Raw genomic sequence first — 23,382 nt, 5'->3', positions numbered from 1 at the left:
ACTTAACTTAACCCATATGGATTTGCCCGAATGAACCCTCTAAGGACCCTTTTGGGATCTCTATGTGGTACGCTACATAAGGCCCTGTATTACTATTAGTATATACACTTATCCCAAAAAGTTAATGTCTTCTGACCACATATTTTGTTCTTGTATAATCATGTATCGCTATCCCAAAAATGGCGTCTCCTCCTAATCTCACATGGATGGGATCCTATGGGATCAGATCTTTTCTGTTCTCTATGGGTCATACCGGCTCTGTAATGGAAATGGGTATAACATTTGGTCCCATATAGTCTGACCCATAACAGGAAAAACTTAACTTAACCCATATGGATTTGCCCAAATGAACCTTTTGGGATCTACATAAGGCCCTGTATTACTATTAGTAATTAATATGGGGTAAATAGTTCATAGATTGGACCATACATAATGAACCCTATGTGGGGCTACAAGAGGCCCTATATTTGAAATACTGTATGTGGGATGAAAATGTGGGTTCATATAGATATGTCCATGGAATAAATGTGTCTCTGCACCCTCGATCCTTAAGGAACATTTATGGATTTACCCAAATTAACCCAATGACCGGTCCTCCATGGACCCCTTCTGGGTTCACTATGTGACCAGGGCTACATAAAGCCCCATATTGGAAATATAATGGGTGACACTGTTGGTTCATGGAATAAAGCTGCCTGTGCACTCTCGATTCTTAAGGAATCCATATGGATTTGCCTAAAATGAACCAACAGCAGGTCATCTATTTAGACACTTCCATGGTTCTCTACTGTATGCTTATCCATACATCACGATTCCGAAAATCTCTGCCATTGCAACCATCTTCTGTATTAGATCTTAAGCTATTCCCAGAAGTTCTTGGGGATTGTACATGTACCCACTTGCAGATGGACATCAATGCCATCGTTCTGCTATGGTTGCGATTAGGAAGATTGGTCTAATTCATAGATTTCTGGATAGGGAAACAACTACACGACTTATGCCTTTATATAATCACGTCTGGAATACTGTAACTGTATTAATGTCGCACTGCCCAAGACCCTGCTTAGGAAGTTCAAGAGGTTACAAAATAGTGCTGCCCGTCTAAGCGTAGAGACCACATAACACCTATCTTGCATGAACTGCACTGGCTTCCTGTGAAGGAGTGTGTCAATTTCAAGATATTGCAGCTCACATATAAATCTCTTCTCCACAATCCTCTTGTCGCAGTCTTCGTTCCAATTCTCAGAATCGTCTTGTTCATGCTAAAGTGAAGACCATCTCATATGGTCACTGTGCATTATCTTATGCAGCTCCTATGCTTTGGAATTCTCTTCCAAACTGCATTAAAGATGCACAGTCGGCATAAGCATTTAATCCCCTTTTTCTCCCTTTCCATGCCACCTAAATTGTTTTAGATCTAGTTTAAGTAGGGCAGGAGGCGCCCGAGTCCAGGATAACCGAGACACAACTGGTGCTGACCGAGGTTCAATTAGACCGACCCCTGGTTAGCGATGAGGGTCAAATCCGATCCGGTTTGGGTTTTTTTTGGCATGGTTGGAATCGTATTAGTTTGTGTACAGCGCTTAGTGGTTTCACAACATTAGGAGCTATATAAATCCAGGATATTTTTATTATGATTATGTTCAGTTCTACATTTGGCCCCTGTATCGGATCAATGCATTTGGCTACATAAGGCTCTGTATTAGAAATATATCGGGTAAAACTGTGGGTTCCAGCCTATCTGTGCAACCACGATCCTCAAGGAACCCATATGGATTTGCCAAAATGAACCAGGGGTAACCTCTGGATTCTCTACATGGCCATACATGTCCTTTATTGGAGATACATGGATACCTGGATGAAACAACTGTTTGTCATATGTTTGTAATATGGATTCGACTATATGGGAAAAAATCGGTTTACCCAAATGAACCTTTTGGGTACTCTATGGCCTATAAATTGGCCTTGAATCGGAAATATAGATCGAATTGTGGGTCCCTTGCATTGGACCATGTGGGAAAAAGTACTCAATAAATCTGTATTATTGTACTGTATTATGTTGTCCAATTTCTGACTATTTTGCTTCACTATTGCCTATCAATTTTTTTCTGAAAGACATTGTACTGTATAGGATTAGTATAGTACACTCAGTTACGACAACTATTTATCAATTTATATTATTATAATAATAGAATAAATAAACTTGTCAAATGTCTTCAAGCAAGATCTCCTAGTTTTAATTCTCTCCGACCTGCCGTTACTTAGATATGGCTAAAAGAGGTCAAAGGTCAATAACCACACTTCCGATCATTTTCAAGCAAGATCTTCTGTTAAACTAAATATAAATATATAGCTTGGGAACAATTTGCTCCTAGGTTTAATTCTCTCCGACCTGCCGTTACTTAGATATGGCGAAAAGAGGTCAAAGGTCAAAATTGCTGGAAATGGGGTTTCCGGTCAATTTTACAAAAAATGTTCTATTAGAACCAATATTAACATATACATTGTGAACAATTTGACACCAAAATTAACTCAATACAATATAGCATATTGTATTAAAATAGTTGCCATTTTGTTTACACTATAAACAGTACAGAGTACATGATAAACATGATATTTCTCAGTTTTAGTCTCAATAACTTAAATCTACACCCATGTCCGCAATCAACTATCAAATGATTCAATTTTTTTTACACATGATCATTATATTGGAGAGATATTTTTAGAGAAGTTTCGTTACAATTGAGTGCTACCTTAAATTTTTTTTTTTGTGTAAAATATATAATTTTTTAGTTTTTTTGGAAAAAATGCTTATAAATTAGTATTAATTGACCAAAATTCATACTATAACCCAATATATACCTGCATAACTATATATCAAAATAAAGATAATTTAATAAGCTATAATTTGATACTAAATAAAATGAGGTACATTTAAAATTCACAACGTTATTAAAACAATAACAGGCGTATCTCTAATTTGACACCAAATGACCTTTGACCTCAAAATTACCCCCTTTCCCCAGCTCAAAATTCATGGAGGAATTTTTTGGGATGACTTGGGATGCATTAGAACATGAATCCACTGAAAAACCTTTGTTAATAATTATTTCACAGATTGGCATTTTTTTTAAATCTTGTTATCGGTATTGCCAGAATTAGAAAAACTGTATTTTAATTTATTTCTTATTTTGTTCAGGAATGTTACGCTATATGCTTTGATTCACAATTGGGAAATATGAATTGATTGCTTATAAATTATTTTAACCATTTTTTATCAAAAATCTGTAAACTGATGTTCACATTTTTTATTCTCAAATTATCCTGCCAATTAATATATGATGAAAACGCTATCCGCCATTTTGTAAATGTTTTTCTTCGTCTTTCAATAATGTAATGGCGTTTTTAAGTTAACAACTGCGAAAATAAAACTAATTTTAACAGTTTTCTGTGCTTAATAACTAACAAAGGCAAGGGATAATGGATAGGTAATCTTTGTTTGTAATTTTTTAAATAATTACGTTGTAAGACCTAGGCTTAACTGTAAATTTTGCCTATTTTTAGTAACGTTAGCTAGCCTATAAGGCTAGCCCACCCAGCAGGCCTCTAGCTTTTTTACAGATAAAAGACAAGGAAGGTCATATCGATCGTCGTATATACGACGACGTACAGACAATAACACTAACAGTGTTTAGAGCATGGCAAGGTAGTTATAAATATAGCCCATGATGGAGGTATAATATAGCCTAGGCCTAGTAGGCATACATATATAGCATTATAGGCTGAGGGTTGACAGGCAGCTGGGGTGGTATTAATTAAGGCCTAGAGCCTATATAAATGAGGCATGGCATCACAAAATCGGCGTAGTGTCGGAAATAATATTTTTTTCGATTTTTATATATTCGTAATCTAGCCTATATTTAATAAGCTTTAAAATGAGCCGTTGTTTATTAAAATTGGTTTATTATATGAAGAGTTATTAATGAAAACATACAATCATTTTCTACTAGCTCAGGAAATCTTCATTTTGAGAAAATCAACAATGAAGTAGCGACGCCGATTAGCTTGGCCTAGCCTAGCCTGCCGATCAACGCGACAAGACTCTCAGTCAAAACTCGCTAATTTCTTCTCAATTACGTCAAACTAGTCAAAAATATATTACTGTGTGGTACATAATATTATTTTTTGTTATTTAAAAAAAATATATGGATAAAAATAACGATTAACTTCCTATATATTCACAAAATGTTGAAACGTTCATTCGAGAAACTACGATGGAAGCCATGCTGCTTATCGTAAACAAAAGACAATCAGAGAGCGTAATTTATCTCTATAGCCAATCACAGTCAAGGATTCATAAATTCTTCTTAGAAATGTCAGCAACCTAACACCTTAATAAAACCAATTTCCATTGGCTAGACTAAAAAAAATCCCTTATGTTGTTAAAAATTATGTTAGCTGATATATTTTCAAACAGATAGGTACCAAACATGACGTGTTTCGGGTTAGCGGTTTGTTTACAAAAGCGCTGTAAAGAAAGTTGATTTTTGAGTGAACAAAAATACAATTTCCTAATGATTTTCAATGGAAACGACTTAAAATATTGCAAAATACACATGTGATATTTTTTTATGAACAAGAGTTTGATATGTTAAAGATAAGTGTTTTATAGTATCGTTTTGTATTGAAATTTTAAAATGGGTAGGTTAGGCAGTTTTTCACATTCTGAAGTTCAAGACTAAATATCTCAAAAGTTTGGGTTGCGACTCTGTGCCGCTTTTGTGATGCCAGGCCTCAAATACATTAATGTTCTATGCCTGATGTGTTTATAAGCCTAGATATATATCTTTAGAGATCCCGCTTTGTGAACAAAATACTGAAAGATGCGTGCGTACAATTGAGGGACTAGTAGTGCTGTTCCGCCGTACCACACCGAGAGTGTTAAAAAGAGTCGCTATCCAATTGAGTTTGAACAATACCATGAAAGCCCCAGTGGTCTAATGGTTAGGACATCTGCATATCAAGCAAAAGGTTCCGGGTTCGAGTCTCAGTTAGGGCGAGTTTCTTTCATTCTCACAGATTTCCTCATCTTTATCGTTTCAAAATAATTAATTAAATTTCAGTATATCACCGGGCGGTTTAGAATTAATGCTCTATGCCTGATGTGTTTATAATAAATAAGAATAAGTTATAAAATTAATGAATTAAAAATTGTTTTTCTTTTATAATATAGGAATAATTTTAACCAAATGGCTTTTCAACAGCAGCAGCAACAACAGTGGAATAATAGTAACTTTTTTCAGACTGGTAATCAAGCAAGAGGAATAGGACATCCTGCGGTATTTCAACATACTGGAATGCAGCAACTTGGGGGCGCTTTACAACATGGTAGCCCACTTCAACGTGGCGGCATTATTCAACATGGTGGCGCTCTTCAACATAGTGGCGCTCTTCAACATGGTGGCGCTCTTCAACATGGTGCTGCTAACCTTCAACTTGCTGGAGGTATAAATCAATTCAGTGGAGGAGGTGCTCAATATGGTGGTATGATGTCACCAAATGCTAGTGTAATCCGGCCACAGGTTGCAGGAATGTCTCCGCAACAGGAATGGGCAAATCGTTCCCCTAACTTTCCGGTTGAAACTCAAAACAGCCCAAATTTATTCATTAACAATCAAAATTTTAGATGGAATAATAATCCAGGTTTTCCACAGCAAAGCAATAACAGCATTGTGAGGAATCAAAATGAGGGACTCTTTAACCCACCGCAGAATAATAATACACCTTCTCGAATTGTAGGCGATTATAATAAAAATGACAGAAATACTGATCTAAACAGAAGTTCATCAAGTAATAGAGATGATAGTTCAAGAAATTATGACAGCGATAGTCAACGTCGACGAGATCGTAGAAGACGAGAAGGTAGAAGTCCATCTAGACGAGACGACCATTATGACAGTCCGCGGCGTGATTTTCAAAGTTCAAGAGATAAAAATTCCAGAAGAGATGATAGAGACAGAAGCCCTAGGCGAGAGCGAGACAGACGAAGAGATTCTCCTGATCGACAAGAAAGAAAACGAAGAGAAGTAAGCAAAATTGTTTCTGTGGTACAATGTCCATTCAAAACCAGTCCTACAGGATAGCCCACTAAATCTCTGTCTACACTATCAAACATAAAAAAATGTATAAAACAAGACCATATACACGGCTGCAGTCGCATGCTCAATTTTGAGTTAGTGTTTACCATCCAACCGACCGACATATTGAGCTGCACGCGACTAAAAATGTATGGACATGCTGATGTCATATCACTACCATATTTAGGCACATCACACTTTTTTTTATCAAACTAGTTTGATAGTGTAGACAGAGCTTTATACCAGTGACTAATTCCTACAACAATAATAACAATGGTACAGATTTGTGATTTTTGTTTATATTATTTGATATTTTACAACTTTCTTTTGTAGGATCGGAGACGAGATGAGAGTTATGAGAGCGATCGACGAGACTCGCGGCACGTTTCTCAAAGTACAACCAACACTAAGCCAACTAACACCATTATGTTGAAGTCACTTCATCCAACTGTCGATGAAAGAGATGTAAGTACACACTGTAGACATAAGAATTCTTATGCCTTCTTCTAGTAACTATACAGGGAAGTGGTATAGGAATGGGTGTAAAAAGTGTTGGTGGGAGAAAAGTATTGTATTTTTTCAGATACTTGTTGGTTTCTTGGGGTTGGTGCTATACTGGCATTGGACAACCATCCTTCTCCTCTCCAAACACCATTACCTCCATGAACATATAAAAGGGATGTGGTTGGTAGTGGTAATATCATTTTGAATGAGCCTGTCCCCACCAAATTCTGTCCAATTCTCCTCTCCTCCAAGCACCATAACATCCATGAACATATAAAAGGGGTGTGGTTGGTAGTGGTAATATCATTTTGAATGAGCCTGTCCCCACCAAATTCTGTCCAATTCTCCTCTCCTCCAAGCACCATAACATCCATGAACATATAAAAGGGGTGTGGTTGGTAGTGGTAATATCATTTTGAATGAGCCTGTCCCCACCAAATTCTATCCAATTCTCATCCAAGCACCATAACATCCATGAACATATAAAAGGGGTGTGGTTGGTAGTGGTAATATCATTTTGAATGAGGTTGTCCCCACCAAATTCTATCCAATCCTCCTCTCCTCCAAACACAATTACATCCATGAACATATAAAAGGGGTGTGGTTGGTACTTTGGTAATATCACTTTGAATGAGGCTGTCCCCACCCAATTCTATCCCATCCTCCTCCCCACACAATTACATCCATGAACATATAAAAGGGGTGTGGTTTGTACATTGGTAGTGGTAATATTATTTTGAATGTCACTTTGATTGAGGCTGTCCCCACCCAATTCTATCCCATCCTCCTCCCCTCCAAGCACAATTACATCCATACATTTTTAAAAGGGGTGTGGTTTGTACATTGGTAGTGGTAATATTAATATTTTAAATGTCACTTTGATTGAGGCTGTCCCCACCCAATTCTACCCCATCCTCCTTCCAAGCACAATTACATCCATACATTTATAACAGGGGTGTGGTTTGTACTTTGGTAGTGGGCAAGATTATTTTTAGGGAAAACCAAATTGATTGTACCTACTGCGCATCAAGTGATCATGATTGGGAACACAAATGTATTCATTTATTACATTTGTTCAAACCCAAAGGTCAATAGCCAAAGGTCAATGACATTTTGTTTGAAACTTTTGTCCAGGATGTTTTTCTTGTTCTAAGGTTGAAGTTTCCAGCTTAAAGACCAACAAGATACCAAGAATGACTTACATAAGTTATTCCGAAGTGACCATGTCATCGAGAGATCCTGTCTGTACTGGGTGTGGAGGCCCCCTTCCAAATTCTAAAGTAGATAAACACGCCCTATGCCCCCTGTGTCGTACGTGTGGACAGGCTTCACCGTGTGAGGTGTGCAAACACTGGCCCTTAGATATGTTTGAGGAAGTTCAAGCTTATGTTAAGTCTTTTGTTTTGGCTAAGCTTCAAGGAGGCACAATTCCAACTCCAGCACAACAACAACAACCACAAATTAAAAATGATTTGGTTAAACTTGTCACAGATCAGGTCGCAGGTCAAGTTACACGTCTAACAGAGGAGGCAATTGCTAACATATGTATCACCCCTGTATCCAATCCAAGTTCTATGGCTCCACCGTCTCTTCTTAATCCCATGGTTCCCCCTCTAGCCTCATCAAGTGTACCCCTTCCGGTACAAGCAGGATTGATTTGTGGTAATTCCCAAACATCAACTTCAGTTAATCTGCAAGATCTTGTAAACCACGTAATGCCTACTGTGCTTGACTTCTTGGACATCCCTTTTTCTACTACTGCTGGCCCAATTCCCCAGCCTGTCATACCTATTCATCCCAGCTTAATTCAACGTTTAGACAAAGTCGCTAAAGGTAATTCTCTCAAAAGTAATCCTCGCAAACTGACCAGTGCATTCCCAGTTCCAGACGACCAATTTAGTACAGTAATCCAAGCTGCGCCCATTCCTGCAGCAGCTAAGAGGAGAATGCGTAAAGACCAGGGTATACCCGAAGGATCCAACCAGATCTTTGCCGACAAATTACGCGCGTCACTCGATACGAGTTTGTCTAATGTAGAGAGGGCAGCCAGAGAAGGTATGCGTGCAGTGAACGTGGCAGGATTTTTGCTGTCTTTTCTCTCAAGTCCTACAGCTCCTCCGGCGGTTATTCCTGAAGCATTCTCTCTCTTGCGAGAAAGCATTAGACTTATTTCTGATCAACTGGCCACAGTTGTATTAAGGTCTGGCTTGTCACGTAGAAATAACGTAGTGCGCGCTACCGGGATATCTCCTAGAGATTACGATTTCTTCACACGTTCAGCCACTTACAGCGCTAAAGACCTATTTTTCGGCCAATTTGAGGAAAGAGAAAGGGCTTTGTCATCGGATAAGAATTTCCGAGTAAATAAACCTCCTTGTAGTGCAGATTTAATCAAACAGATCCAAATTAAAAATGAAAGTCGTGCTCAATTACACAAATCAAGTACACGCAAACGAGAACATCGTAACGGTGACAAAACCCAAACAGGCTTATGCCGTACCAGAACAAATGCAGGTATTACACAACTGAAAGCGGCTATACCACAAACTAAGCAGAGTAACATTCAAAAACAAAACAAACCACAGAAAGAAGGACAGCAGAGAGTGCCACCAAAAGATGACAAATCTGGAATCCCACAAGAAAACTTAAGGAAAACACCAGGCAAACTGGAAATCCCTGAATTACAGGGAATCCCCAGAAGAAGACGGAGACGTGGATCAAGAAGAAGACGTGCTGAAAACATTGATTCGCGTTGCTCACCTCGTAGGGATGTAATCCCAGATCTTATGGCGGTTCCTGTGGCCCCACCCTTTCTACCTGAACCAAGTTTGCCCCCATTGCCTTCTCTTGAAGAGGAGTGGAGACTTTTTGAGCGAGAATTGTCTGGACACAGACGGCCACGTTCTCCTTTTGATGAATTTTTACACAAAAGATCTCGAAGGTCGCCACGTTTTGATGATGACTTGGTGTACATCGGGCCAACTCCCTCTTCTTATGAAGATGATTGGGAAAGGCGTGGCCGTTATTAAATGTTGGCACAGAGCCAATAAATTGGGGGAGGGGGGAAATGGGTGTGGGGGAATATTTACACACAGTTTATGTTACTTCTGTTTCTTTATGGCTTTGAACTTTTAAAAAATTTTCCTGATTTTTTATAGAAGGCTTTTTACTTTAGAAATTTAGCATTGTTTAGCACAAGTTTGATCTTAAGTTGTTTATAGAAGACTTGCCTGTATTTACTTTTTAGAAATTTAGCGTCGTTTAGCATTGCAACTTTTGTTGAGTAGCATGTTATTGTTAAGTAGCATCTTAGATTTTGCCATTTTTGGTATTGATTGTTTTCAAAGTGTTTTGTTATGGTTACACCTGAACGTACTATGCTATGGAGTCAGGAATCAGCTGTTTCTCTTTTGATATTAATGTGGTGTCTTTTTAATAACACCACGCTTTAGACTTACTAGTTGTTTATGTCTTGGGTCAGTGTATGGTTCCTCTTGTAGTACAAGTCCTGCTCACGTTGACACAGGTTCGTGGAACCACTCTGCTTTAGAGGAAGGGGGCGTCTGTTTTGGACATTCTCTTAAAACATGGTAGCAGTAATAATGAACTTCATTTTAAGTTCTTATTGGAAGTCCTCCTCAAGACTTCCAGAGACTTAAGTCCTATCAATTAATGGTAAGTATCTGTCATGTTAATTGTTACCCAATGATGACCAAGGTGCAGAATTAAGTAAGGCATAACACATGGCCTTAAACTGTGCTATACCACCAGACTCGTTGACTAACCTGGAGGACTTCACCGGGACCAATTTGATCCAGCTCGGTGTACACGCACTGGGGTGACCCTCTGAGCCCATTTACTCTATCACTGAATTCGATGGTGTGTTGACTTCGTTTAACTGCGTGTTGAGGTGATAGTGTAAAAGGGTACTATTATATTCAATTTGTTGGTTGGGTTTGATTTCACCTCTGGGTGGTTGGTGGTGTGGGGGTCACTAGTCCACATCGCATCCCAGACATTTTAAGTGAATTCATGAGAAGTTGCTGAAACTCGTTGGAATATGAAATTTACTTGATTGAACCCTGTGAAGATTACGTTTGATGAATTATCTATTGCAGCCACAATTAATTCAACTCACAAAATGCTACGATTCCTTTTCTGTAAACTTTAATAAGTAACTCTTGTGCAACTGTTAGTTGGGCAGAATTGGATGATGTACATACAAACTATAGGGCGCTTATTTTGATATTGCATCAACTTTAAATGAATTTGGGAAATAACTCGCAGCCTACTGGACTGAATTGCGCACAGGTGTGGATGATACGACAACCTCCATCTTTCCTTCGTGGGTCCTTCGTGTCGTAGAGCTGACACCTACAGTAACAACGCTCATTTTTCTGCACAATAGAAAACACTGTAGATGGTTTGATTTAATTTCTGAAGTTTTTCTACTGTTATATGATGTATGTTGTTTCCATTATTTTGCACAAGTAAAATAACTTATGTATGTTTTTTTTTAGATTCAAAAAGTGGTGCAGAAATTGGACCGAACTGTTCTTGACGTTAGATTAGTTAGAAACAAAGAAACTGGTATGTAACACAAGATATAATTCTGACATGATATAAATATGATAAGTTTTTTTATTGTGCACCAGTCTAAACAATTAGCTATAACAATGTGTGCATTCATGTTAAAATAATGTTGTACTGATAATGAGGAGGAATGTGCAACTGGATTTGAGTTTGGTAATAAATGAATTAAGTATGTGACTTAGCTGTAAGCGTAATAAGTGGTAGTAGACAAAGTTGAAATGCAATTAAACGCATACAATCATCTCTTATCCAATTGCACTTCTCACTTAATGTAGTACTGTTATACAAGGTAGGTACTTGGCTAATGTTTTAATAACTCAGGGATGTCACCACACTGGTCCGTGCCAGACGCTGGTCCGCGCCAGGTGCTGGTCGGCGCCAGACGTGCTCATCCAGCACTCAAAAATTTTCGACCAGGATTTACAGGCTACCGACCACCACTATTAGTTATTGCGATATTTATATAGACCTAATAATAACAGCGACCGACCTGCACTCCAAAGAGCTGGTGACATCTCTGAACTAGTTTTATGTTGCCAAATTAACGTTCATATTTTTCTTAATCATTCCAAGTGACTTTACTTTAATATTAAATTAATAGTAAAGTTTGAAACTGTTTTAAGACCGTAAGAATTGTTAATTGATAATGACAAAGGTTTCTACTATTTTGTTGTAATGATGTTTGGTAATATGTAGTGTTAGACTGGTGCACAAAGGCTGTATGTATTCTCTTATGTGAATCTCCGTCCGTACGTCCACTGGTGTTACACTCAATTTGAAAACTAACGCACCATATTATGAATACTCATCACTTTCTAGGTGCGTCACGGGGATTTGCGTTTGTGGAGTTTTACCAAGTCGCTGATTCTGAAAGATGGATGGAAGACAATCAGGTTTCCTAGTGCATTTTACATCGAATATTACGCATTTGTCGCTATTCCAAATGTGTCCCTTATTAGGCAATTGTGGAGTATATAACGCCATGGTTGATAAATTTCTGGAATATTTGTTGAATATGTTGAGAATTTTGTGTTGAGTTAAACGTTTAAAGTATGATTCTTAAAGATGCTTTGCAATTTATATGGATAATGTGTTTGAGAAATGTACAATTAAAGAGAAATGGCCATGACACAATGAAAGGATTAATACTATATTTGAATGAAAAAAAAAAGATGGAGAAATGAAAGAATGAAACATATTACCAGAATATTGTTTAATTGATTACACAGATAATAAAAGAATAAGCTTACACGTTAAAATCTATCTTAAATTCAGAAACTATTTTTATTAATTTTTGTATGTACGATTGTAATCTTGTAGTGTATTGAAAAAAAATTGTGTGATAAGAGGTAGAAGGGTTAGACAAGAAGATGCTATAGGTGGGGGTCACTAGAGGGGCATTTTAATTTAGTTGGTGATGCATTTATAAGGAAATACATTAAAGTGGGTTAAAGTTGCAGATAACACGCAAAAGGATGCCGTTTCTTGCCCTAAAAAGTACCTCCTCCTCAGTGGAACAATGTTGTTCCAATTTCTTGTACTCTCGAGGTCTAGGGGATATGATAAATGTAAGCATGTACTAACTTTACTTTGACTGTGCTTATATCTTATAGGGTCGTGTTACTGTAGGTGGTTACATTGCTCATATGGCTTACGGAGCCAGTAAGGAACGAGAGGATGATTGGTACTGCTCACAGGTAAATTCATCTCAATCAGTTTATATCATTATTATCTGTTGTACTGTTAAAAGTTGGGAGAATTTGGCTGAGATTTCTTAATTTCTGAGATTTCTTAATTTCTGAAAATTATTTCTATTTACAGTGTGGAACGCAGAACTTTAAAAGAAGGGAGCATTGTTTTCACTGTAGCATTTCAAAGATTGGTGAGAATAGTTCTTATATTCAACATAATAGTACCCTCCTCCTCATCATCATCATAATAATTGTCTTTACTAGAGGGTGAGCTCGCTTCGCTCGCTCCCACTCTAGGAAGTGTAGACGATGGTTCTCGGAATGATAATGACTCAGGACGTAAACAGTTTTAGAAGGACATTCTGGCCTGGACAATTTCGGTCGGTTACCATTATTTAAATGCTTTTGATATTCGTAAAACTAAATGTACTCACTAACCTAAGTGTCTTAGATGATTAATAGCGTATAGTGTTTATTGAGATATGAAAAGTGGTAAAAAAGAATAACAAATGCTTGGTAAATTGTAGATAACAGTCCGAAGAAATCTACTAAAAATAGTATAATTGGTTTATAAATATAATATTGTGGATGGGCGTTTATTAGATGTATTTGGGGTGGGGTTGAGTAGCGAGATAATTATTTTAATTGATGTTTTATTGGGGAGGTGTTCCGGGCGTTTATTCAAATAAATACCATCCTAATTGGTATAATTAATACACCGCGACACAGTGGCCTAAGAAGAAAGACGTTTTAGACGGCTTGCAACATGGGCAGAAGTATCCCAGGGTCCTGACGGGACACAAATAGCGCACAGTATACATAAAGTCTTGGCAGATTACTCAACAACTCGGCTATCGGGGTTTATGTACTACTATTATATACCTTCACACGCGCGGTCCGAAAATAAACAAAAAAAAACAAAATGGCTATCGCCACCAAGCACCAACGGCCAACTTAGTTGAAACAGGTAGTTGTTTTACAACTCCCTGGTTGAAACCAACACCTTACCGTGAACCCGGAAATGACTTCTACCGCGCGTAGAGTTAAAATTTACCGATTGAAATCAGAAAATTTCTTATAAAACCCTTTATAATATCTTCCTAAGATAGAAATATGGAACAATAGCGTCGATGTGAAAACTAATGTTATCAAATCTACGTTTCGCGGTACATCTGAGATAGATAAGGTAGGTATCCAAGGCAGAGATTTGTACCAAAGTTTTTGCATTGTGCTCGCCTATGTCAGAATTAACCATAATTTATATATAGATAATATGGTCACGAAATGCATTTATGATTTTGCTCTTCCATCATCCAATCTACATGGTAGATGGATGAAGTTATTGTATTAACCATGTGACTGTGGCGTCGTTTTATTTATATTTATTTATATATTTTTTTCTTTATATTTATAATAATGTAGACACTTGTAATTTGTTCTTGAGCTATGGAGAATTTGGTATTCTGTATTCTTTTTTCCGAAATAAAAGATGAAATGAAATGAATAATCATCTTCACAATTAGAGTTGAGTGGTTAAGTCAGGGGGCGCCGTAAACTGTAGCCATACAAACGGCACAGGCTTCAAGTCTGATTATTGATTGATTGTATTTCAGAATCTGAACAATGCAGTGAAGTGAGTGCTGGACCCACTAAGGGTAAGTGTCAACTTATTCATATTTATTAATACACAGTACACGTTGAAGAACTTGGTATGATGATCTTAAAATACAAAATATAGTGTAAGTAAGTCAAGATTGTAATCTAGTTTAATATATATTACAGTATTAATATTAAATGGTCTGGGGCAATCAAGTACAGAGGAACAAGTGTGTACAGCGATAAACTACATATCAGCCGTGAACCTGACAAACGTGTTGATTGCTAAAGACGCATTAGGTATCTCACGTGGATACTGCTACATTGAACTTGTATCATTAGAACATAGTCAGCATCTGTTTAACACACTTCAAGCTATGGATCCTCACTTTGCTGTTGATGAACATCCAGGTATGCAGTGGATTAGTACCTACTTAAGACTATTCCATCCCGGTATGGAGTTGATTAGTACCTACTTAAGACTATTCCACCAGGTATGGAGTTGATTAGTACCTACTTAAGACTATTCCATCCAAGTATGGTGTTGATTAGTACCTACTTAAGACTATTCCACCAGGTATGGTGTTGATTAGTACGTACTTAAGACTATTCCATCTAGGTATGGAGTTGATTAGTACCTACTTAAGACTATTCCATCCAGGTATGGTGTTGATTAGTACGTACTTAAGACTGTTCCATCCAGGTATGGAGTTGATTAGTACGTACTTAAGACTATTCCATCCAGGTATGGAGTTGATTAGTACCTACTTAGATGTCTTTGTTTTACTATTTGTAATTTTTAAACTACATTAAATAAATGTCTTCTTTATTTTAGTTTCCATATGTTACGGGAAAGAAGACTACCTCACCAGAGTCCAAGGGGGAACGGTAAGTTTTATATATTTTTGTTTTTCAAGGTTTTTTTGTTTTCTCCTTAATTTTGTATTCTCTCTGATGCAAAAAACAGCATTCAATGTAAAGTGGTAAATGACTGAAATTTAATCTTGTAAAGAATGTTTACTGAAAACACTTACTTTCTAGGCCTCATCTAGCAGCCAGTCCAGCTCATCTAACCAGTCACCAGACAAGTTTCAAGAGCCTTCAAGCCCACCACGTAGATCACGTCGAGGGCCTAGGAAAACATCAATGACCGCTGCAGGTACAATAGTTAGATTCTGTGTTTAGTTTTGTCCTTCATAGTTATAATCATTTAGTTATAAAAACATATTTGACTACGGATTTCATATGCATCTTGATTTGAAACACCTGGTTGGTTTGAAGTTAAATTTCTCAAAACTGTTTATACTAACAAATATTACTGTTAATTTATTAGTATGTAAACACTATTTACATAATTTCATAAAACATCCATGTACAACTCTTCATAACAAATTGTTTTCCATCTTCTATCAACTAAAAGTCGTGGTCTCGGGCCCATTCTATAGTCACCGTATAGATAGGCTGCTACATCAGTACTTCTATGAATGGATGACTAGTTGGTGACAAGAACGCTAGTTGATCATACCCAGTATCGTTTATTTTACGATCATTTGGGAAACCACCTCACGACGATAAATATGTTGAATTTCAGAAAAAGCTGCAGTAGCCCAGGAACAGATTCAGGCAGCAAGACGAGTACAGCTACAGGTATGGATGTGCCCATATATGGACATGATGATGTCATATCACTACCATATTTGGGCATATCACTACAATATTGGGGAATATCACTACCATATCTGGACATATCACTACCATATTGGGGAATATCACTACCATATTTGGGCATATCACTACCATATTGGGGAATATCACTACCATATTGGGGAATATCACTACCATATTTGGCCATATCACTACCATATTGGGGAATATCACTACCATATTGGGGAATATCACTACCATATTTGGGCATATCACTACCATATTGGGGAATATAACTACCATTTGTCAAACTAGTGTGATAGTGTAGACAGAGCTTTACATGCTTTACTTATAATTGATCAAATTTAACCTGTTCCTACCCAAAAACAAATAGCTGTTCAGAATTTATTCTCTTGACTTTCTCAATTCCACTCCCTAAGCCTTATATGTAATTGCAGTTACTTATCTATTTTATTCAGTAATCATAAATTAGTCTTCAAATAAAAAGTCAATTAGTTGTCAAGAATTTTCAATACAAGATTTAGATTTTGTAATTCTTAATTTCAGCAACAAAATGTATCGCAACAACTTGTGTCTCAGATGCAAGAGGGCAGCAGACAATCTACGGACAAAGATGATAGCGAAAAGAAAGAGAGCAAAAGCAAGGTGAGTGCAATAAAAGACTACAATGAATGTAACAACAGCACTTTCAAAGTTCGATCTTGTTACTGTATTTACTTGTATTTCAAATTCGCGAAAGTTTTATGTCGCGAAAATGGCCGATTAGCAAAAGTTTCATGTTTTACAGTTCTCAATTATTTATTTTTGTAGAAAACTGAGGAGACTGCTACTACTACGACAGCAGCAGCAGCAACAAGCTCAGAACAACCAGATATGTCAACGTATACATACGATGAAACATCTGGGTTTTATTATGACTCAAGTAGTGGACTTTATTATGATCCTAATTCACAGGTAATTCTTACTTCTTTCTTTTAACCTTACAATGTTTATGATTAATTACAGTAGAACCTCCAAGGGACACCTTTAAGGCATTACAAAGTGTCCTCTTCATTGTGGTAAAACATTTTGTTCCTTGTTCATTGCACAGGAAAGTGTTCTCTTGAATAGGTCCAACTAGAGATTCTAGCAAAGATTTTACCTTTCACCAAAACAACTACTTTGATTATATGCGTATTATGTGCCAAGGATGTCTGAAAGAAAGTTGAATTTTAAAAAGTGTTATGCACCCAAAATAATTCCATTTTGTTAAGACATAAGAAAACTTTATTATCTGCAACAATTCAAAGTAATTACAAGCGCTTGCAATTAAACATAAATAAAAATAAAGAGTTATTAAAATTTAAAAACAACATTCTTTAATCTTTGACTGTAATTTGTGTTTCAGTATTTTTATAATGCAACAACACAACAGTACATGTACTGGGATGCAGAACAACAGAAATACATTCCAGCACCGACGACGTCAACAGAGACATCCACGGAGCAAGAGGGCGCAACAACAACGCAAACAGAAGAAGAACAAACAAAGGAGAAAGAAAAGGAAAAGAAGAAAACAGATAAAACTTCTCAAGCTAGAAAGGTGATTTTTAATCAACCTAGTCACTATGTTAACAAATGTGGATGTTGTTTGTTTATTTTCTCTTGACCACTCTATTAGTCACCACGAATAGACTTTCTTCATCAGTGCTTCTCTCTATTAGTCACCACGAATAGACTTTCTTCATCAGTGCTTCTCTCTATTAGTCACCACGAATAGACTTTCTTCATCAGTGCTTCTCTCTATTAGTCACCATGGATAGACTTTCTTCATCAACGCTTCTATGAATGGATGACTTTTGGGAGCAGGAACGCTAGTAGACCAAACCCAATACCGGTTTGATTTTAATCATTCGGGAAATTACCTCATAACTTGAATATTTGTTAGATAAATCATGTATGATTCAACCAAACTTTCTGGGCGTTGTTTTCTGATCTGATGATGAGCATAGTTTCTCGAAAACCTGTCAAGACATTTTAGGGCAAATTGCCTTTTTATCAAATGCCTCACAATCGTTATTTAACTTGAATATTCAAAATAGTTAGTTATTGTTATACTAACACTTTATTTGTTGTTTTCTTTTATAGATAGCAAAAGACATGGAGAGATGGGCCAAGAGTATGAACAATGCTAAACTGGCGCCGTCTGCCACCAAGAAGGCAATCAGTTTCAGCATAGACAACAGTGCAGGAGCTGCTGATGCAGGCTTTGCTATGCTTCAGAAAAAGGTATTCTACCACCAAGTGTAGTAGTACTTGATGTGCCTTGATATGAGTGAGTGGCCGAGTGGTTAAGACAGTGGAACCGTAATGTCCATGATATTCTTCTACCACCAAGTGTTGTACTTGATGTGCATTGATATGAGTGAGTGGCCGAGCGGTTAAGACAATGGAACCTTAATTAATGTAGCCATAACATTGGCAAGGGTTCAAGGCTCACTCGCTCCATGCTTCTGTTGTCTTCTAGGATAAGAACTATAAACGTAGGTCCAGTGTACACATCTAGCTCATGTGCACTTTAAAGAACCTAGTACATCTTTCAAGATGAGTAGGGGGTACCACGGTGTACTAGTACAGAAACTGATCATAACTGGGCCCTATGAGATACCAGTCTTTGACTGAAGAGGTTACCCAGTATAAAGAAATAAATAAATCATACATCCCTTGTTAAAGCAACATGTGGCCTTTGTATTCAGCCTTTTACAAAACCGTAAAATAAAATATTGTTTTTAAGATATTTTAGATTAGGCTTGACTGACTATTATATCATCAATTTTTTTCTTCTAAATTCAGGGAAATCCACTGGAGACGCAAGCGGCTGTAGCAGAAGCCATGAGTAAAGCTCCCTCTAGTGTGAGTATTGTATGAACATTTATTTACCAATTTTATATTTTTTAAATAATTAATAAAAAAAAAGGGATATAAGGCCTTCTGACCCTATTGATAGGGCTTCTGATATAAGGCCTTCTGACCCTTCTGAGTCAATTTATCCCCCAAAACCTGTCATTAATTCTGGGGTGTTTTTTTTTTTCAGAATGTACTTGTAGCATACGGTGGTGGTAGTGACAGTGAGGAAGAAGAAGAAACACAGGCACCTAGGGAGTCAATTGACATGGAGAAGTTAGTGCACTCCTTAACTGACTGGAATAAATTAATATGTCTTTTATGTAAAAGACAGTTTCAGTCAAAGGAAGTGCTCATTAAACATCAGAATATGTCCGATCTTCACAAACAAAATTTGGAAAATAAAAGAAAATCTTTGATGACATCTAGAGAACGAGAAGCATTTGCTCCTGAGGTAGTTGTTATGTTTGTTTTCTTTCTCTCTGTCTATCTTAACATTTGTTTTTGTTTTTTAACATTTGATTGTTATAAGATTGTCATGCTTCTGTTTGCCTTTTTATGTGCTTTTTAAACGTTTTTATGAATCTTTGTATACCACAACCAAATGAATTTCCCCGGAGTTTGGGATAATAAAGTTTTATTGAATTGAAAGTTATAATTTACACAAGTGAGTGAGGCTGGAACTCTTGCCGATGTTATGGCTACGTATTACGGTTCCACTGTCTTAACTGCTCGCCACTCAATAAAATTCATTGCTATTATTTTTGACACATTACCACATAACTTTAAGTATTGATAAGAAATTTTCTCATTATAATTTAATTGTTTTTAGATGAAGTATCGCGATCGGGCCAAAGAAAGAAGAGATAAATTCGGTTCAGCGCCACCACCAGATCCGCCAAGAAGGTCAAAGGGTAAAGGACCATCGTCTAGACCCCCCATGTAAGTTTTTACTAGCCAAGTAAACATTTTTCTTTATTCACTTTTATTCATTCGTCATATATCACAAATACATATTATAGATGTTTGTTAATATTTCTCTTAGGAGTCTTCCATTTGTTTTGGCCTCACGATCGATAGTGGGTGAATTACAGAAGAAAAACGAAAATATCAATCCATGCAATGCACGCGCCCTGCTTATTTATTAGAATATTATTATTTTTCAAATTTTTAACAGAAAAAAGTTATCTAAATAGGACCTTTTAGTATTTATATTTACATTAAATGTAGTTTGTGACCTTAAATTAGATCTAAAAAATATAGGGAATGGGACTTTAATATTTCTCTTTCTTTCGTTGACGTTGTAGAGCATATGAAGAGCCCACAGCTGGTGGAATAAAATCTGATAACATTGGCAACAGACTTCTACAGAAAATGGGATGGAATGAAGGGAGTGGATTAGGAAAGCAAAAACAAGGGATTACAAATCCCATTGAGGTAAAGAAATAACTACATTGTCTTGTTTCATTTTGTTGGGCGTAGTTAAATGTTTTATATATTTATTGAAATTAATTATTTAAAATTCAATACATACCTATATTATTTAAGTATCTTATTAATTGATATTATTGTAATAGTTTATGAAAGTTGAACTTGTTTTTTTAATTGAGCATACAGATAGTGCTATTCAGTTTCATAAATGATATAATAAAATATATTACTATATCATACCTAATTGGGACTGGACCGTTTTAGAGGTGTTTCATCCTTTACTAATGTACATACATCTTAGTGAGAAGTTGAATAAGTAAAATAAATAATTGGCAACGGAAGCTTTTTGCCTAGCTACTCGCTGTTTATTTGCCGAAATCAAAGAAATCCATTATTTTTGTAGGTTTCTCGGCGGGCGGCTGGAGCAGGTCTTGGGTCAAGAGGAAGTAGATACCAACAAGAGGTCACAGGATCCGACGATTATAGAACATCTGTGCACAAGATGACACGACAGCGATATCAAGAAATTGAATGAGGAATTTAATAATTTAAGAAAAGGGAGAAATGTACTTTGTTTATCAGATAAAATGAGAAAAATGACTAATTTTGTAATTTATTGCTACTGAAATGAGTGGTACGTTATACCACCCTGTTTTTCTAATGAACTGTACTGCCCTCTATAGTTCTGTTTGATGTAACCGTTTAATTTTCTAGAAATTGTTATTAGTTGTTTAATGTACAATACTTATTATGAAAACACAATTAAAAATCATTTTTGATAAATGCCTTTATTTCTTTTATTATGCAAAGTTCAAGTTTGTTCAATGTTTTCTAACCCATTCCATGACAGTATTTTATGTCAAAGTTCAATATGTTGTCATTAAATGTTCACAAGATTACCGAATGAATCTAAGGATGGATTCTAGATATGCAGGTACAAGATATTCCTTCATTTCTTCTTTGTTGACCCATGCGTGTTGACCGACCGCTCCTTCAAGGACAGAAAATTGACCTTTTAATACTTTAGCTCTGAAGATAAATACCTGTAAATGTAAAAGTATAAAATTATGGTTTATAGTTAATTTTTAATTATTAAATATAGGTACTGTACTTTTATAAGACCATTTAAAATAGAGTTTTTTAATTTTAACAATTTTATATTGTCAATCAATTTTCAATCCACTGTATAAACTTGTGTGTATAATTACTGCTGATATAATATATAAACTTTATTTATTCATGAGACTATATGTATACAGCACAACAACAATTTTACACAAGTTCGTGATATTACAAAATAGTGATAACAATACCCAAGTACCTTTGCACCTATTGCACCAGTTTCACTTTTAACCTTATTTGGGAATTTGTACTTGTAAAAACCAATTGGCGCATTGCCAAAAAACGTTACATTAGCACCAGATCCAACTTGCATGGTTGCCCGTTCCGCAGTCTACATTCGTTAAAAGAAATGAAACACTAAGTTTTTAGTGAATTTTATCTAAACTGCAGTAGCATTTGTATGAGAGATAATGATGCATCTGGCCTAGAAACGTGATAAGAGACACTACCTGACATAAAGACTCTCCTGGTAAGTGTTCCGTTTGGGGCAACATCCACACCGATTGATTTCCTATCTCCTTCTTTACAAACAGTATTAAATTCTCATCAAGTTTGCGATGTGATGATGTCATGTCTCCTGTTTTATCTGCTTCTAATAAACCAATTAAATAATATAGTTTAGTGTTTTCAAAAAACACATTTGGTAGAAATGAAATTATGAATGACAAGGTAATTTGCATATTTTGACACCTGTATGTTTATTGGCTGTTTTAAATCTGTTGTACTCTTCTGTCGCTAAATCCTCAATATCTTGTGCCGTTAGTAAGTTTGATGAGTCATCATCGTCTAGTTCACCTTGTTGTTTCTGCTTCATCTGTTCTCTAGAAAATAAACAATAATTGCTATCAATGACGTAATTTGATCAATCATGGTGCGATGGATCATCTGAACTGCCGCTTGTTCAACTCATACCTATGTCGTTACATTGCATCCAATGAGAAGCAAGCTTTACAAACCTGTCCTTATTTAGTTGGATTTCGTGATCAGATAACACACTAGCCTCATATTCCAACTCGTCCACCATTTTCATGTAATCTTGTTCAATCTTACTCATATCTGTTGTAATAATTGGCGGACGTTCAAGGCAAACTGCTCCCATTAGCTTCCATGTAAGTCGTGCAACCGTTTCTTCTCCCTCATCTGCATTGACATGTTGGCTATATTTTCGGTACACAGTTGGTTGGGATGATAAATGACAACGTTGACCTGTATAAAAATAAATTAAAGAGGCTTCTTTTGTCAAGATAACATAATTTCATCATAGGCTTACTTCAAATCAGAATGATTTGAGGGGAAAATAAAAGTTTAAACTTTGTGTGCAACACAACAGACTAAAGGGGGCGTACCAAACAAGGACGAAATGACCAGCTAACAATGAGATCAGCAGTCGGTTCGACTTGTTTAACGAAAGAGGATGTTTATTGTTGAACCTCGACTTCATTTAGCTTATTATAAACGCATAAATTGTCTATGAATGTAATCTATGCTTACATTAATATTGGAATTCACTTACATATCTTTATCTGTGACTTAAATGATTCTGAAATTGATTTTGGTGGATATATTTGTGTATTTAATCTACAAAACAGTTTCGCATGCTTTACGAGTGTCGCCATTTTTGTTTTTATATTTTCGATCTCATTCTGGTTCCCGAGTTGTCGTGAGTCAGTCTTGCATGCGATTCACAACATTGAGCTAACCTACGGGAACTAGGCGATTCTTACAAACAATTTCTGGTACGTATGATATAAAACAATTTA

The 23,382-nt window shown here is 36.4% G+C and overlaps 3 protein-coding genes across 4 annotated transcripts in view; 1 reads left to right on the top strand and 2 right to left on the bottom strand.

The window, feature by feature from the left end:
• LOC144856120 (NACHT domain- and WD repeat-containing protein 1-like) overlaps nt 1-23,382 on the bottom strand; it is a 187,846-nt gene that overhangs the window by 121,522 nt on the left and 42,942 nt on the right. The window lies entirely within an intron of this gene.
• Nucleotides 3,146-21,283, top strand: LOC144855140 (RNA-binding protein 5-A-like). Of its 2 annotated transcripts, XM_078712946.1 has the most exons (21): nt 3,353-3,488; nt 5,234-6,086; nt 6,471-6,602; nt 11,162-11,231; nt 12,054-12,127; nt 12,848-12,931; nt 13,056-13,116; nt 14,539-14,580; nt 14,708-14,932; nt 15,357-15,409; nt 15,563-15,680; nt 16,113-16,168; nt 16,733-16,831; nt 16,997-17,140; nt 17,574-17,768; nt 18,314-18,454; nt 19,019-19,078; nt 19,260-19,523; nt 19,902-20,011; nt 20,377-20,506; nt 20,904-21,283. In XM_078712946.1, exons 1-21 carry the CDS (start codon nt 3,481-3,483, stop codon nt 21,033-21,035), a joined length of 3,051 nt encoding a protein of 1,016 aa, XP_078569072.1. In that variant the 5' UTR covers nt 3,353-3,480; the 3' UTR covers nt 21,036-21,283. The 2 variants fall into 2 exon arrangements, with proteins under 2 accessions (XP_078569073.1, XP_078569072.1); XM_078712947.1 differs by lacking the exons at nt 11,162-11,231; nt 12,054-12,127; nt 12,848-12,931; ... (13 more) ...; nt 20,377-20,506; nt 20,904-21,283 and adding an exon at nt 7,796-9,680 and having other exon boundaries at nt 3,146-3,488.
• Nucleotides 21,273-23,268, bottom strand: LOC144855156 (large ribosomal subunit protein mL46-like). The gene is made up of 6 exons (XM_078712972.1): nt 23,136-23,268; nt 22,579-22,828; nt 22,313-22,443; nt 22,072-22,214; nt 21,822-21,953; nt 21,273-21,543 (listed from the first exon to the last, which is right to left on the bottom strand). Exons 1-6 carry the CDS (start codon nt 23,236-23,238, stop codon nt 21,397-21,399), a joined length of 906 nt encoding a protein of 301 aa, XP_078569098.1. The 5' UTR covers nt 23,239-23,268; the 3' UTR covers nt 21,273-21,396.

Source organism: Antedon bifida, chromosome 11 (genome assembly GCF_963402885.1).
Source record: "Antedon bifida chromosome 11, ecAntBifi1.1, whole genome shotgun sequence".
NCBI classification, from domain to species: domain Eukaryota; kingdom Metazoa; phylum Echinodermata; class Crinoidea; order Comatulida; family Antedonidae; genus Antedon; species Antedon bifida.
This window is presented reverse-complemented; position numbering and strand designations above follow the sequence as displayed.